Source organism: Anser brachyrhynchus (assembly GCF_964034855.1).
Source record: "Anser brachyrhynchus genome assembly, chromosome: 2".
Lineage (NCBI taxonomy): Eukaryota > Metazoa > Chordata > Aves > Anseriformes > Anatidae > Anser > Anser brachyrhynchus.
This window is the reverse complement of record NC_137695.1, coordinates 51,468,984-51,483,964: the sequence shown is the minus strand read 5'-3', so window position 1 is coordinate 51,483,964 and position 14,981 is coordinate 51,468,984. Positions and strand designations below refer to the sequence as shown.

The following is a 14,981-nucleotide window of genomic DNA, read 5'->3' as shown; positions in this document are numbered from 1 at the left end:
TCGACAATTTCTTAAGCCAAAAGCACACTGAGGACACCATCACATTTAACCTAAGAAGTATTTTGCATTAATCCTGATTTAGGCTGAGATTTTCAGCTCTGACTGGTTCCAGCAAGTAATGTACTGAAAAGCCCTGGGTGAGGCTTTCTCCTTCGCCTCCCTCACGCAGAATGCACTTCCAAGAGCTCTCTAAATGTCAGTCCTTGAGCAATGTGTTTAATACACAAGAGCTGGTTGCCTTGCACAAGTTGAAGGGGGAATCTTCTGCTTTTTGCTTTCCAGTTACTTCCACTGTTTTATTCACCATTAACATTGCCTTCAGTGATAAAGCTAAAAAACCCCACCCTCGCTCATTATCCTGACGATACTTAATTCTGACAGTACTTTCCATATACTTAACGAAACATGCAACCCAGCGACTAATGAGGTATTTGCACATAAGGGCCATACACAGTAAACTGCAGGGCAATAAAAGTAAAGGAAGACCATGAACTGATCAGCCGTCTGTTAAAATTATGCAGAGTGTGTCTTTTTATATGTATTGTATTATATCCAGATGCTGACTAGAACTCAATCCTGACTCCTTTAGCAAAGCTTCTCCTTATATATATATATATATATATATACAAAATAAAATAATTTAATAATAATAAAAAAGATTGGTCTCCCTTTATTACACGATAGCTCCCTACTTTTCAAATACTGATGAAAAGTTCAGCTACCTACTGTCTTCCTGCTTTCTACCTCTCATGTAAGGAGAGTACTGTTTTGATTTTGTGTGTGTGATTGCGTCTGTTCTAGTGCTAAGCATCCTATCAGCATATGACCAAATAGCAAAGCTGACATTTTTGCCATGATTATCCATGAAATGTGTTTCCTACCTCTGATTTACAAGAGCCCTATTCATGAGAAATGATTAATAGCTCACTAGCACTGCCAAAAAAGCACATAAATCTAGACATCCTCTACACTACTGACATGCTGCTCATCTCGTAGACGTGTTCAGATCTCTCTCCCTCTTTTCCGCTTATCTGTGTCTGATCCCCAGTGGGCACACGCTTGTGCTGATTAGGCAGTACAGTTGCTGACTGGGACAATCTTAGGCTTACATTACTGATGGCACCCAATTAGAGGTTGCAGAAAGCAGTGTCCTTCCTGGCTGGTGCTACACAAGCACGATTAAGTGCTAAATGCTCTTTAAATTAACAGGCAGCATCACCAACGTGTCTGTTACAACTTACTGGTGTAGGAAACCAGCCCCACTGCCAAATTTTCCTTATTCACACTCTCCCAGACAGCAGACTAATAGAGCTGAGAAGAGGGCAAGATGCATGTAAGCATCTTGATTACACCTGATTCAGTTCATGCTTACAATATCCAACAAGGTTTCATACACTTGGCATTTAACATGCCTTTAAGTGCCCCACTCACATGTGACAGATTTAAACAAGAACTGTCTGAGCTGGATGGAGCCTATGACAACGTTCTCCATACCCCGACCCTGGTCTAATAAATGTTAATTCACAGTTCTTGAGCATCCTTCTTCTGAAGATCTAAGTGTTTTGCAATTATTACAGAACAGATCATACCATGACTTCTCATTTTGTTCCATAACTTCAATGGGGCTGATGACACATTAAGACCAAAAAAAAAAAAAAAGAGTGGCTCATCATGCCTAGGATATGAAGAGAGTATCAAGGTTGAAGTGCTTTTCCTACATGTGTCTATTATGACAGAAGCCTTTAATTGTATGATCATGTTCTATTTTACAAATAACACAGGGTACAACATGCCTCTTCCTTGCTGACTTTGATGCAGACATGTTACAGCTTGCAACCGTTTTTCATTCCTGCATTCACTGTTATTTTCACTGTAGTTACGATACAGTGCATTTTCTATTTAAGATACTGCCATCAGACCTCAGAATCACATACAGCTCCCACTGATTTCTCTGGAAACCCCAGCTATTTATTACACAAGACATTTTGGCCCCTGTAATAAATATGTATATATAGTATTAATAAAATAATGATAAGAGATCACTGTTTCCCCAAGGTGTATTTTGATAACATTCTTAGCACTCACGTGCTGTTCATTTTTTTCCTTTTTAACTTCCTCATGATTAATTACTGTTGCAGGCTTGCTTACAGTCAACTACAAACTTTTGAGTGCACCCACCCAGAACTTTGCCAGATCGTGCCTTTTCCACAGATGCTGTTTGCAGCTAAATTGCTGGGATTTATTGCAACACAAACTCGTTCTCAGGTAAATACCTGGGAAGGATTGTATGAACGTGAAGGGATATCTTGCCTAATTGCACACTCTTTAGCTATGTAAATACCGTTCTGTTCTTCATGTACATTTGTATCTTTGAGCTGTTCAGTACTTCTGCTAAGTAACAGATAAGCTTTCTTAAAACAGCACTCAACTGTTTCGTTAAAGAGTGAAGAGTGGCCTATATAATTTCCATTTCTGTGTCAAGGATAAGAAAAATTTTAAATGTTGCTTCTCTGGCTGTTGTATCGCAAATTCTTTCAGAAATTGAATATTTCATTATGGTTTCTTGCCATGACCTGACATCCAGATACATATCCTACATAGCCATGTGTGCAGATTAACCATGGGGCTACACCAGTCAGAAAGAAAAAAGTGCTGATGTGAACAGGTGTTTACTGTGGTCATATTTTGTGCAACATCATTTGCAAAGTACATAAATACACAAAGTAAAAATCACACCCTAACAGCCACTTTCGTTGTTCAGCATGCCCAAGCCTCCCCGTCCAGTGAGTCATAAGGCCCAAAGGGTCTTGTCTCTCTGCATACTTGTAAACCATGCTCACAGCTTGTTATCTTACTTATTTCTTCTGCTCACACCAACTGCTGCATTTGGAACCACTGTCTCAGACTGCATGGCCTAATTCTGCCCAGCTTTTGCTTTGCTTGATTACTGCCTTTCTGCAAGCAGCTAAAAACCTGTTCAAATATTCCTATGGCTTAGCCTGAAGGAAAGCTGTTTAGAACATTGTATGTCTTTACCCAGGTCCATTACTTTCTACAGATTCAAGAATAACCTGACGGAAGCCAATAACACCTTGCAGTATAAAAAAAATACATTTCTAAAGCAACAGCTACAAGCAAAGTAGTAGAGAATAAAACAACACAGATTTGTGCAAAAGGATATTTTTTAAACAATAAGTTACAAAAAATGAATGTTTTTTATCAATCATTTCTGTGATATGTGCAAAGTAGAGCAGTTAGGATGAGGTGTTAATTTGATCATTTTCCACCAAATGGCAGAATCAACACAATGGAAACCGTGATGCAACCCTACCTACTGGGTATCTACCCACCTCTCAGCTTTTCAGATAATACAAAAACTTAGCTTTCTTTCATGACTATGCTGAATATAACCTAAAATTGGACAGATCACACCAACAAGCAAAAAAAAAAGCCACAATCTTTCCATGTATTTTTAGCAGTCAATATATTTTCTTAGCCATTTCACTGGGAGCACAACCTACCAAATCTTACATAACACCACTTCTTGGTGCATGTAGGAAACATGACTCCACTATCTAATTAGAGATCTCCTGACAGCTCATCTCCACTAAGTTTCATAATTACTTAACTCCAAGCATCAGTAATCCTCACTCAGCAGTTCCATATGAGCCTTCTCACTAGCCATTGTTTATCTCATTTCTTTTACTTTCATTCTTATTTCACCATGTGCAGTAATCATAACAGTTTTCAGATACCCTTTTCTTTTTTTTCCCCCCCGAGATGTTGCTTGTTGCTTTCAAAACTCTTATTCAAAAAAGCACAGAAAGGAATAAATGACGTTTGGGGTATTTCATTACAGCTATAACCTCAAAGGTAGGAGGTAAGAGAGAGAAGTTTAAAATAACCTATCATCTCCTCTTGTCCACAGAAACATACCATCAAATTACATATTTGTGTTCTGGTGGTAGATGATGTATTTACAGGGCCTCTTTTACCTGTGTCCTTTAGTATAACAAAATACACTTTCTCAAAGTTTGTGCTATTTCAAGGATTGTTCAGCATTGGCTTATTCTATGTCCAACACACACATGATTTAAGCAAGGAATGCCCAAAAGAACGATGTACAAAAATCAGCACTCAACTTGATCTTGGAGTTCTTTGGCAGGTGCTCTACTTTCATAGGCACCAGTACAGGTAGAACAACTCTCATGGAGTGGCGTGTGTTGAGGGGGCGAGGAATTATTTTCATGGATCACTTGCCCTAACTTTCCAAGCTTGGTTCCCATTTATTTATGGAAACAAGTAGAAAACAGCATCTGAATCCAAATTACTGACATTGAGAACCACCACTGACTTTTCATACGGTACTGTGAATGTTGTGTGTGCTGTTTCGGTCATTTTTAAATCAAAAGAGCAATGTGTCTACCTAAAGTTCACGATGCCATTTTAGCAGTAAAAAAATTAATGGATACCAGTACCCAGTAAGACTTGAAAAGTAGAAAGCAAAAGTCTCTACCACTGCTATCATTTTTTAAGAGAACGTGTTTAAACCTCAAACACTTAATGGGAGCAGTGTATACTCCCATCTGCTTGGCATGTCTAAAAGACACCAAATAAATCTTGACATGCTTTTGGAGAATTTTATCATTAAATAGTTTTTACACATCATCTTGACCCTTAAACAGCTTGATGAAAAACAAAAATTCTGAGTATCGTCAAAGTTTTTTCCTAAGCTAAAAGCCCCTGAAATGACCTAAGCTCTATTTTCTTCACTTAAACAAAGGCAAACAAACAACAACAAAAAAGCTTTCTGAATAAATTAATTCTAATTAGGTAAGGAAAGTAAAAGTTGGGTGGTTCTGGCATCAGCAGAATCAAAGCACATTCCATTATTTAGCTAATACTAGCAATTTTGTTAAACAAACTATACCTTTGTTCTGTTAATTTTGGAAGTCAGGCTTTGGACAGATGTTCCCTGCTGGATGCAGACATGCCAGGGGAAGGTTACAGCCCAGCTGTTGATCATCACTTCTTTTCAGAGGTTGCTGCTCCCTCACATTTGCCAGCAGAGCTTGCTTATAGAAACACTCCCGAAGCCACTTGAAGTTGAAGTGAGTGGTGTTACTACTTAGACAGTTTAAGCTAACTAGCACAGCTGCTGGAAGAGTTCGTGCCTGCCTATACCTTTAAACTTCCACTCCTCACAAGACTGCAAGTTTCCACAACTTCTTGTCAGGGCAGAAGCTTTTCTTGCTTTTTTGTGTCGCACCACAGGTCCAATCTGAAACACCTCCCTTGAATATTTAGCCTTAAATGCCTCCTAATTAAACAGTGGCAACTGTGTTAAATGTGCTGGCTTTCTAATGAGGTTGAGACTAAGCCCCTCAGCCAGTGAACTACAGTCCTATTCCAGCCTAACTTTCTGCTTTCGTCAGCTTTCACAACACTTTTCCACCAAGTTCACAGTCTTAGAAACAAGGATGAAAAGTCCAAGTGATTTCACTGTGCAAGGAAATGCTATGTGACATATTTGAGGATACAGCATGCAGAAAATGCATCCCAGATCCAAAGATGTTGGGAGGCACCAGGCTATGGGCAGAATACTTTAGACACTGGCCTGCTGTGACACTCTAAACAAGCTCCTCACCTTTCTCTGCTTTTTGCAGAGTTCTTTGAAATCTGAGTGAAAAGTGCTATGTGTTTATGCTAATTGTTATTAAGAACATAGATCTCCTATTCCTTGGAGGCATAAAACAAAAACAAACAAACAAAACAAACAAAAAACCCTACATGATACAAATATTTAATCAACAGATAATTAGTATTTGTATTTGAATGGTTCTGACTTCAGAATAATGCAAAGTTTATTTTCTCACTCTTTTATAAGTAATATGTAATTATAAGTAAATTCCAGTATATCTCCAATTAAAGGATGCATTGAATTTACAACTGTTTTTTGAGGGAGTATGTTTCTCCTGGCAGGATATTGACTGAGCTGCCTAAAATGTCATTCACAGCAGGCTATTTATGTGATGACGTTTCTATCCAAGTGAAATTGCTATGTCTAACACCTTTTTCTCTCCAAGGAAAAATACTATTTTGCAGACAAAACAGGAAGTTATCCAAAGGTTTAAGAAAATAATTTGCTGTTTCTCTTCTTCAGTGTAGACCTACCTTACTTTCATACATTTGTCTCCCTCCACTATAGCCTGAGCTACAGACAATACTAAATAGCAAATTATATGCCAAAAATCATATTAAAAGAACATTACAGATACCAAGTCAATTACTCAAAACTTACAATGTTCCAAGATTTTCCAGACAATTGTATTTCAGTCCCCTTGGCATACACATTGCATGCAGGAATATGGATGACATGAGTATTTTTCCTGAAGCCATTTCCTCATTGAATAGGCAGACCAGACACTAATTATTACACACACGGATGTTCAACATTTTGTTTAATTCCTATTGCCCTCTCTGAGGCACCAGATCTTATTTACTGACCTGTACTCAAGACTTGCTACAAAGACAAAATTGTGAATGTCTGTTGACTTTTCTGTCATGCCATCCTTGTACTATTTGAGTGCTTTGCAAACATGAAAGTCACGTGATTTTATGAATGGGATGAGCTTCCCTACATTTTCTCAGGTGAAGAGCTAAGGCATAAAGAGTTCATATAAAGATAACCTGGAAAATAGTAGTTATTAAGTAGCTTCACTTAAATCACCCCAATTAATTTACTTTCCACCGTGTCTCTTCTGTGTTCCTACCTCCGAATTATTGAGTGCCTTCTCTGTTCCTTTTGCAACAAAATGGAAAGAAACAGTTCTTTTCAACACATTTCTTCTAAATTTGTTCTCAAGTCAAAAAAAAAAAAAAAGCTGTTTTTTTCTGAGGCTTTAGATACAAAAATTCAGTCATATGCAATCTCTCAGTCTGTACATTATCAAGTCCAAATTATATACATTTGACAAATTTATAAGCAACTGAAAACAGGGCCCTGTGATGAAAAGTGTCAAGCAAGCTTAAGTATAGGTGGCATTCACAGCTTCACCTATAATTAATATCTCCTCTGAGGAGACTGCCTGCAAACCAGGTGAGGCAGGCAGCATACAATGACTCTCTGTATACCTACACAAAAGAGCAAGGCTCCATTAAGATGTCTCATTCATTTCTCTGATGATCTGAAACAAACAGGCACTAAACGACTTATACTGTGTAATCAGCGTTTAAAATCATAGCAGAGAATCTGAATACAGTACAGAGGCAAAAATGAACATCTAAACCCTCTTTCGCATTCCCACATATGAAACACTAAGTTGGGGAATGATAATTGCATTAGGAAGCCAGAGAGGAAAACTTCACTTGCAACCAAACCATCCAGCTATCTAGCTCAGAAGTAAGTGACTTTGACCCAGACAGTTTTGTCCTGGTAAGTCATGGCTAGATTTGTCTGGATACAGCCAACAGTAATTACCAGACACTTCCTCTTACCAGACACTTCCTTGACACTACTCCATAAAAGAAAAGGCAAGAAAGGAAAAGGCATTGTCTTATTCTGCTAGTGTTTCTAAAGCCAGCTTTTCTCCAATTTGGTTCTCATGTGTCCGTGGACTACAAGAGTAAATCACTGCTCTACCACAGCACGTTTATTCAAAATACTACAATGTACTGTAGTTCCATAAAAAACTAAGAAGCCCTTGATAATTTGGAACTGCATAGTATGCTACTGTATTTAGCAGAATCACTAAATAATAGTAAAATAAAATCTGTCATTAATTGAAGAACTGTTTTATCCCCCTGACCATGTCCTCCCATCCCCCATGGAAACAGAAGGAAGCATATAAACAGTTAACATGTTTTTTATGGAAATGAAGACCAACACATTCAACTAGCTAGGTTTTTTTCCCCCCTTTATTTAAATCAGGAAAATATTTTTTAGCACTCGTTTATGTTTTCAAGATTGTCTTGACATCTGTTCTTAAAAAAAAAAAAAACAATGAAAGGCATACTTTCAACTACAAACACTGATAAAATATGGTAACACACTGTTTTTCTCTGCTGCAGAACTGCCAAGTAATAAGGATTTGCATGACTAAGCTTCTATTATGCTGACATATGCAGAATTTAGGAACAACCATTCTTTCTGGTTTGACAACACTTAGAAGAGAAACACTCCTTTCACTGTCCTCTAGGACGTGTTAGGCCTCAGACAAGATGAACAGTATCATTCAAACAAATCAATTTTTAAATGGACATTTAAATGCCGAGTTCTCTTAAGCAGAGACACTTGGATAGCAACCTTATTATGTGAGCTAAAGGTCACTAGGGATTTGACTAACACTTTCAACACACAGTATTTCATTTGGCACGTCTCTACACAGAAACTGCCACACCACTTGGAATCTATGTCTTTGAACCTAAATGTTTAACTAAGCTTTTTCAGGCACCTTTACAAAATTCCTGAATCTGTGATCGATATATTGGATTTAAATAACATCCAACTAAAGCATAAAATATCGGCAAACATTTTCAAACATGGATATTTAAGGTTAGTTTCAAAATGATAATTACCATCGGCATACTTTCCTCTGGGAGCAGCACCTGCAGGTCCAAGTAACTTGAAGTGAAAGGCAAGTGCTCAGCCACCAAGAGAAGTATTATTTATCAGCCTAATTTTAGGTGTAGATTTTAAAAAGTTGCCGTCTTTCAGAGTGAATTTTCTCTTTGTTTGTTTACTCAGCACCTTCCATTGTACTGCACAGTATATCCCAACTTAGATTTCAACGTAAATCGCAACAGAATGTAAGGAAAATGCAATTTCGAGCTAAGGCCCTCAGTGGTGATAAGGCACCATTTCCTTCCTAGACACCCAATCCATACCACAACCTGCAGCATCCATCCAAATGGCTATATCCATCCATCCAAACGGCTATAAGCTCAAAGGTATCTCCTACCTATCTAGAGTATCTGGTGACCACATACCAACTAAGACGTATCCTTATGATTTCTCCTGAAAAATATATGGTATGTTGTTAAAGATAAAACTGTCAGTTGCAAAATGTTTTGAAACTAGCTACCTGAATGTAACTATTTTGTCATCTCTTACTTAAACCTTGTGTAATTGCCTGGTTAGGGTGAACAGTCTGTAGATGCCTGTAAGAAAGAAGCACTTCCAGGGAAAGCATATGAAACCCACATTTGTAAAGATGCAGGAAGGGAATTAGTATTCATTCTATGAACTACTTCGCAGGAATTAGATGGGAAAAGAAGAGAAAATGTCCAGAATTTGAACCAAACACACGAGAAACACCAAAGGAGCTAATTCTGGCAGTACAGGTTTTCGTGCTGCGCTCACGAGTTGCGCACGTCACTCTCCACCTCTTGCAAGGAATTAAATGGACTTTAGATGGTGAGTCCAGCTCAGCTGGCTATTACAACTGTTGACACAACGATTCTGAAAGTTACTGGAACTGTAATTAAAGCGTGTGGCTGGGAGGGAAAGGCCACTGCTGCACAGCCCAAATGCATTGCTGGTGCCATGGCACATTTGACATCTCACTGCTGTATTCTAGATAAAACTTTCATTCATAGTAATCACTGGCAGCCATTTTCAGCTGAGTTCTGTAAGTAATGAGCCTTAAATGACTGTACTATCTGCCTCCTTCCATCTGTTTACCTCTTCCCACTCCCTCCCTCTCAGGAAACTTTCTAAGCTGTTGGCCAACCCAAATTAGTGATTGCTCTGAGGGAAAAAGAGGCAGAGCTCAGCTGTTACAGTTGGCAGCAACCAATTGGCCAGCTCGTACTGGGCACACATAGTGCTGAGCTAGACAACACGCGTGCTGGTCTTTATGTAATGGCATGCCATAAAAGAAGTGGGGAAAGGTCAAGGTAGTGCACCAAGATGGGAAGGGGCAAAGGACGCACCAAGCCAACGGAAACCACATTTTATGAGCTCCACTGGCTGTGTTCTAGTGGTGATTCTCTCCTGTAAGTTGTTTGCATTTGGTACATAAATACTGATATCACTGGTAATGTTAGAACAGCACAAGGGAAAACGCAATGATGAAAAACCAGATTTGCTTTACTTGTGACCCATTACAGGTGACCTGGAACAATTAAAAGATGGATATGGCATGAGAAATACAAGAAATCCAGAATAAGGAAGTAAGTCATAGTGCATAATTCCTTATGAGAGATTTGCAGGTACATACAAAGTTAGAGTTGTTTTCTGCTTTTTTATTTTCTTTTTTTCAGCTTTTCAGCAACTTACAGAGTATTATCTTAACACTGAGAATAATAATTTCCTTTAAAATTCATCAGCTGCTAGCAAGTGTCCAGAAGACAACACAGAATTCCCTCCTCTCTCTTCATTGCCCGCCAGGACCACTCTCCTCAAGCACGAGTCCTTTGTACAAAGATTTAGGTTGAGAAGCCTACACTCGCAATCATAAGAAAATCAGATGAATAGGAATGGAATTAACCCATGAATTAATTATTTGGTAATACTGTCTTCTAGATTAATGTCTCTTGGATTATCTGATGAATGCTGCAGTTAACTAACTTTCTTTTGATCCTCCTACTGGGAAAAATAGAAAGGATAAGATGGCGGGGGTGGAAAGATAATTACGCTCAAGAAGATGAGAGCATCTTATCCATACTAGGAAGGTTAAACTCAAGTAGTTCCTTCTCAAAACTCCTACTACCATGTGGGGATGCCAGTGTGAAGTTGTTTAGCCAGTTTCAATTTAGTAAGTGTTCTCATGCTCTTGCGACACCTGGCATATGGTAAATGCATTGAGACTTGTAAAAAACAGTGATTCATGGTTAATCATTCAGAAAAGAGTCAGAGATTCAAGGTAACCTTGTATTTCTGAAAAAAAAAAAAGTTTATCTACACCCCAATTTTTATCTGTTTTATGAGGCAGAAATTGCAGGTGAGATTGAGAATGGAATCTGGACCCTCATTCATTTTACAAAATTTTGGTGAGTGTCATTTACTTAAACCCACACTTCATCTCTGCACTATTTTGTATGGTGAACTATGGAGATTCAATAAGCAACTGCATGATTAGGAAGATCTTCTGGCATCACGTGCACTTTTCAATGCTGGGCTTAGCCTTAAATGAACTTCATCCACTGGCTGAACTGGATCTGTTCTCTTTCGCACTGTAAAGGCTGAATTCTGATTTCCTGGTTTGAGACACATACACTTTTCACCGAACAATCACATTGCATGTGCACCTATTCCAAAAAATTATTAATTTGTATTTGTATAAGGAAGATTTCAAATAACTTTTTTAATTGAAAACTTGCCACATTACTCTCCCACGTGTGATTCTCCATAGTTAAATCTCAGGGTCTGAATTTCACACTTCAATACCTCAGACAGGCTATTTTACCATAAAAAAAAAAAGGCATGTTATTTCCTCACCTTGTTTAAAATAGCTTCAGTGCTGCTCCAAGCTTAGCAGAAGTGATGTTCAGACTCAGCAATCCCTGCTGCTTTCTTCCTGTCTCATCAACTCTCTTTAGCACCACCAATGAAGAAATCAAGAAGACAAGCCAGCCAAAGTGAGGTTGACCCTGTGGAAGAAGCGTGGCTCTTAAAAGACACAGAAACGGCAGGCATAACACATAGAGATTAGGCGGATTGAAGAGGGGGATGAGCAGATTCCTGATGAATTAAGAAGCAGTTTGGAGGGGGCATGTGGAGGGGGCATTATGGAGAGAATACCTAGGAAGTGAAAGCATGCATAGCTGTGTAATGGGAGCCTAAGGTGAAAGGATGAGCAAAACCACCAATTCATTAAGCTCTGAAGCAGTGAACCTGCCCTGTGCTAACCCTCGAGTAACACAGATAGGTCCTCCAGGCTTGTTGTTATTCCCTGTGAAAGCATAGCATTTCTGTGCTGAGTTATCAGTGCATCGAAGGCTCGCAACAGAGCAGTTGCCAGGCTGCCTTTGGGAGCAAGTGCAATAGCACCAGAAACTCTCTTCATAAGGTACTAGCCTTGCACTGGGAAAAGATCAACTCCCAAGAGACTACGCGTCCACATACTGCAGATACAAAACACAGAGCTAAGGATTATAAAATCTTGGACAGTCTGGGTAAGCCTTCATGAATTCTGGCAAGCTTTGGATGTGAAACCATAATTCACTGATCTCAGGCATAGTTCTGCTATAAATTAGAACTGAAGAAACATCACCAGAAGATAAACAATATTGTCAATTCTGTTGCTTGGCTCCTCTTTTCATTGCAGCACAATGCATGTGGTGTCAAAGACACTGCAGAAAAATGCACTTTTTTAAAAAAAAATCCTGAAAATTGTACTCCTCCCCCTACTTCATCAATTACATTAATAACACCATCGCTATGACAGAAGACAGACTTTAAGTGAGCCCTAAGCTTGTTTTCAACAAATTAAAGCCTGCCAGTAAATTAAGGCATCATATACAGGCCAGGTATAAAGTTCATCCAGGCTAGCAAAAGTGCTAGTAAACATTACTAAATTCAGTCTCCATGTGCAGAGCACCGATTTTATTTCCTTGTATTTTGTTAACAATGCAAAATACCGAGGGCATTGTTTAAACATATTTTCCAAAGAATACAGGAAAAGTTGGAAAATGAAGAGACAGATGATGTGATAGGGAAGAAGTTTACATTTACATCAGTTATTCGCACTGCACCTCCTGGTTCTCTGGAAAATGTAAAAAGCAGGCAAGAGAGTTGCATGGGGCAAGACAGCAAGAAGCACATAAGGCTGGATTTGTTCAAAAGTGCTTCCACAAAAGAAACAGCCACAGGACTATCCAATCCAACCTCACATCTGCTTCCAATTTTATAGTCTTCTGTGTCTTTGATGAAAATCCAAATTTTCCAAAAAGGAATTGCAGCAAAGTTGAGTAAAGAAAGGTCTATTGATAAATCTAACGCATCTTTTAGAAGAGTGGGATGCTTCAGGGACTTGGGGGGTGGGGGGTGGCTGGAGGGAAGAGGTTTGTCTCATAATGTTGTGTTGCAACTCTAAAGCTCCCTTTCTAACCTAAGAGGCAGTCTGTTTGGCAGTCTATTTTAGAGAAAGACTGAACTAGAGCCTCCAAGCTAGCTACTTTTCTTGTCACAGTCCCCCAGGCACTTTAGACACTCGCCTCCAACTAAGCAGATGTAGTCTGAGACATTTTGTGTGTACATATTTTTAAGCAATGTGAGGTAGCACACGTCCAAATCCACTTGACACCAGCATGTCCTTTTGACACCCTCTCCAAAGGGAGCAGCAAACAAAGAGCAACGCTTCAATGATAAATAGTGCTTATTTTATTACGCTTCTTTCACAGATACCCATAGAAAACTCCATGTCCTACAAAGACCTCTACTCAGTTCTTAAGGTTATGTTAGCCCTACCTAGTCCTCATCCCAGCAACTTATTTTGAACTCCTGGCCCTTTCAAAGTTAATGGAGATTTGCCACAGAAATCAACAGGGGAAAGACACACACTGCTCCTGTTCCAAGGCACACAAACCATTTGGGGTGTTGTCTGTCATCACCCCACTATTTTCTCCCCTGAGGCCTTGTTGTCAGAAACAGTCCCCAGGTGAGACGGGACACAGCCAGCAACAACAAACCTGCAGACACATGGCTTTTCAGGGGGACACCAAAAGTACTATAAATTGCCATCCAACACAATTGGGCCAGAAATCTGACTGGCAAAGGATGTAAAAGGATGCACTTAGGTCAGGGGACATGTGCTCATTAATTTCAAGGCTTAATTTCACCCATTAAAGTGAACTGTCAGGTAAACTATACTCTGTGAACTCCTGTGGGATTTCCTGCCTTCTTAAGTTATTTGCAGTTTACCTATGAGCCCCGTCTGAATGCATGAATTGAAAATAAAATACCTTACGAGAGACACGGGATAAATAGTCTACATTATATGCTGCCTCCACTGCCAAAAAAAAAAAAAAAAAGTATTGGTTTTAGCGTGAAAGCACACCTATCCTTCTAACACACAAGAGGAGGAAAGGCACAGTACTCTGATGAGATAAGACCAGGTCAACTACAAAACAAAGGCCTTAGTGCTGATCTTACCTTTTTTGCAATGTAAATCTCCAGGGATTATACAAGTCACCCCGCTGTTTAAGAGTGACAAAAAATACGCAAGCAGCCCCATAACTTTTTCTTTTCTGCAGCCAAGACAAAGCCATTCAGGATGTGATACTAGTGCTAATTTACTTAACATAATTTCTTATTTGAGCACCTGTCTGGGGGTATGCAGAAGCACTGGGACTGGATAATCCACTGAATGATCTTTAATCAGACAGTAATATTTGGTGCTAATAGCTCCGATAAAGGGGCTATTTAACCCAACTGTTAAAACAAAGGCGTGTCTGCCACAACGACTATTTCAACAATGCATTTGCCAGTCTCATTAATTAAAACTAATTCCTTGCAGGCCACAGAAAGCACAGAGTAAACCCACATGGAAAATGTCTAGGTTCTACCATGACAAATCACATTAAAGAAAAAAAAAAGGGGGGGGGAATTATCCTAAGGCGATGAAATTTGTCTCAGAAAATATACTCTCTTGGAAATTCTCAAATTGTAAATTCACAGCAAAGCTAAAAAGGCCTTTAATAGAGCCTTTTAAATGTGTAACTATATATCTATGTCTCTGTCTTGTGACTGACTATATACCAGTCATTAAAAGCTTCTAATAATTCAAATACAAAGCACTGGGTTTTGCTAAAAGTCCTGATGTGATAATTATTTGCATATCACTCAGATTATTGTCCAAGACTAGAGTGGTTTAAGTGAAACAGCACAGTTGGTAAATCTCCTAGACAGGTTAGAAGGATTTTCTCCTTTTCTATCTCTAGAGTGTAAATAATTCTCATCTGTATATTTATCAGGCTATAGACGGATAAATTCTTAACACCATACAGCTTTCAGGCATAAAACTTCTACCTAGATCAGC

The 14,981-nt window shown here is 38.9% G+C and overlaps 1 protein-coding gene and 1 long non-coding RNA gene across 21 annotated transcripts in view; one reads left to right on the top strand and one right to left on the bottom strand.

Moving 5' to 3' along the window:
• LOC308190089 (uncharacterized protein) overlaps positions 1 to 14,228 on the bottom strand; it is a 148,369-nt gene extending 134,141 nt beyond the window's left edge. For 5 of the 19 annotated variants that reach the window (XR_013946856.1, XR_013946857.1, XR_013946859.1 and 2 more), the window contains exon 1: positions 4,931 to 7,129. Coding sequence is in view for 1 of the 19 variants with exons in the window: in XM_080581054.1 (XP_080437180.1) it covers positions 4,931 to 5,026 (96 nt within the window). In the remaining 18 variants the exon portion in view is untranslated. Of the gene's footprint in view, positions 1 to 881; positions 7,130 to 10,363; positions 10,443 to 11,440; positions 11,593 to 14,095 lie in introns of those variants that run through there. The other 14 variants (XR_013946840.1, XR_013946845.1, XR_013946846.1 and 11 more) reach the window with 8 other exon arrangements.
• Positions 9,861 to 11,678, top strand: LOC308190091. 2 transcript variants are annotated; one of them, XR_013946870.1, is made up of 4 exons: positions 9,861 to 9,996; positions 10,111 to 10,173; positions 10,935 to 10,992; positions 11,542 to 11,678. It is a non-coding gene; the product is annotated as an uncharacterized lncRNA (long non-coding RNA). The 2 variants fall into 2 exon arrangements; XR_013946871.1 differs by having other exon boundaries at positions 10,931 to 10,992.
• Positions 14,229 to 14,981: the final 753 nt, after the last annotated feature.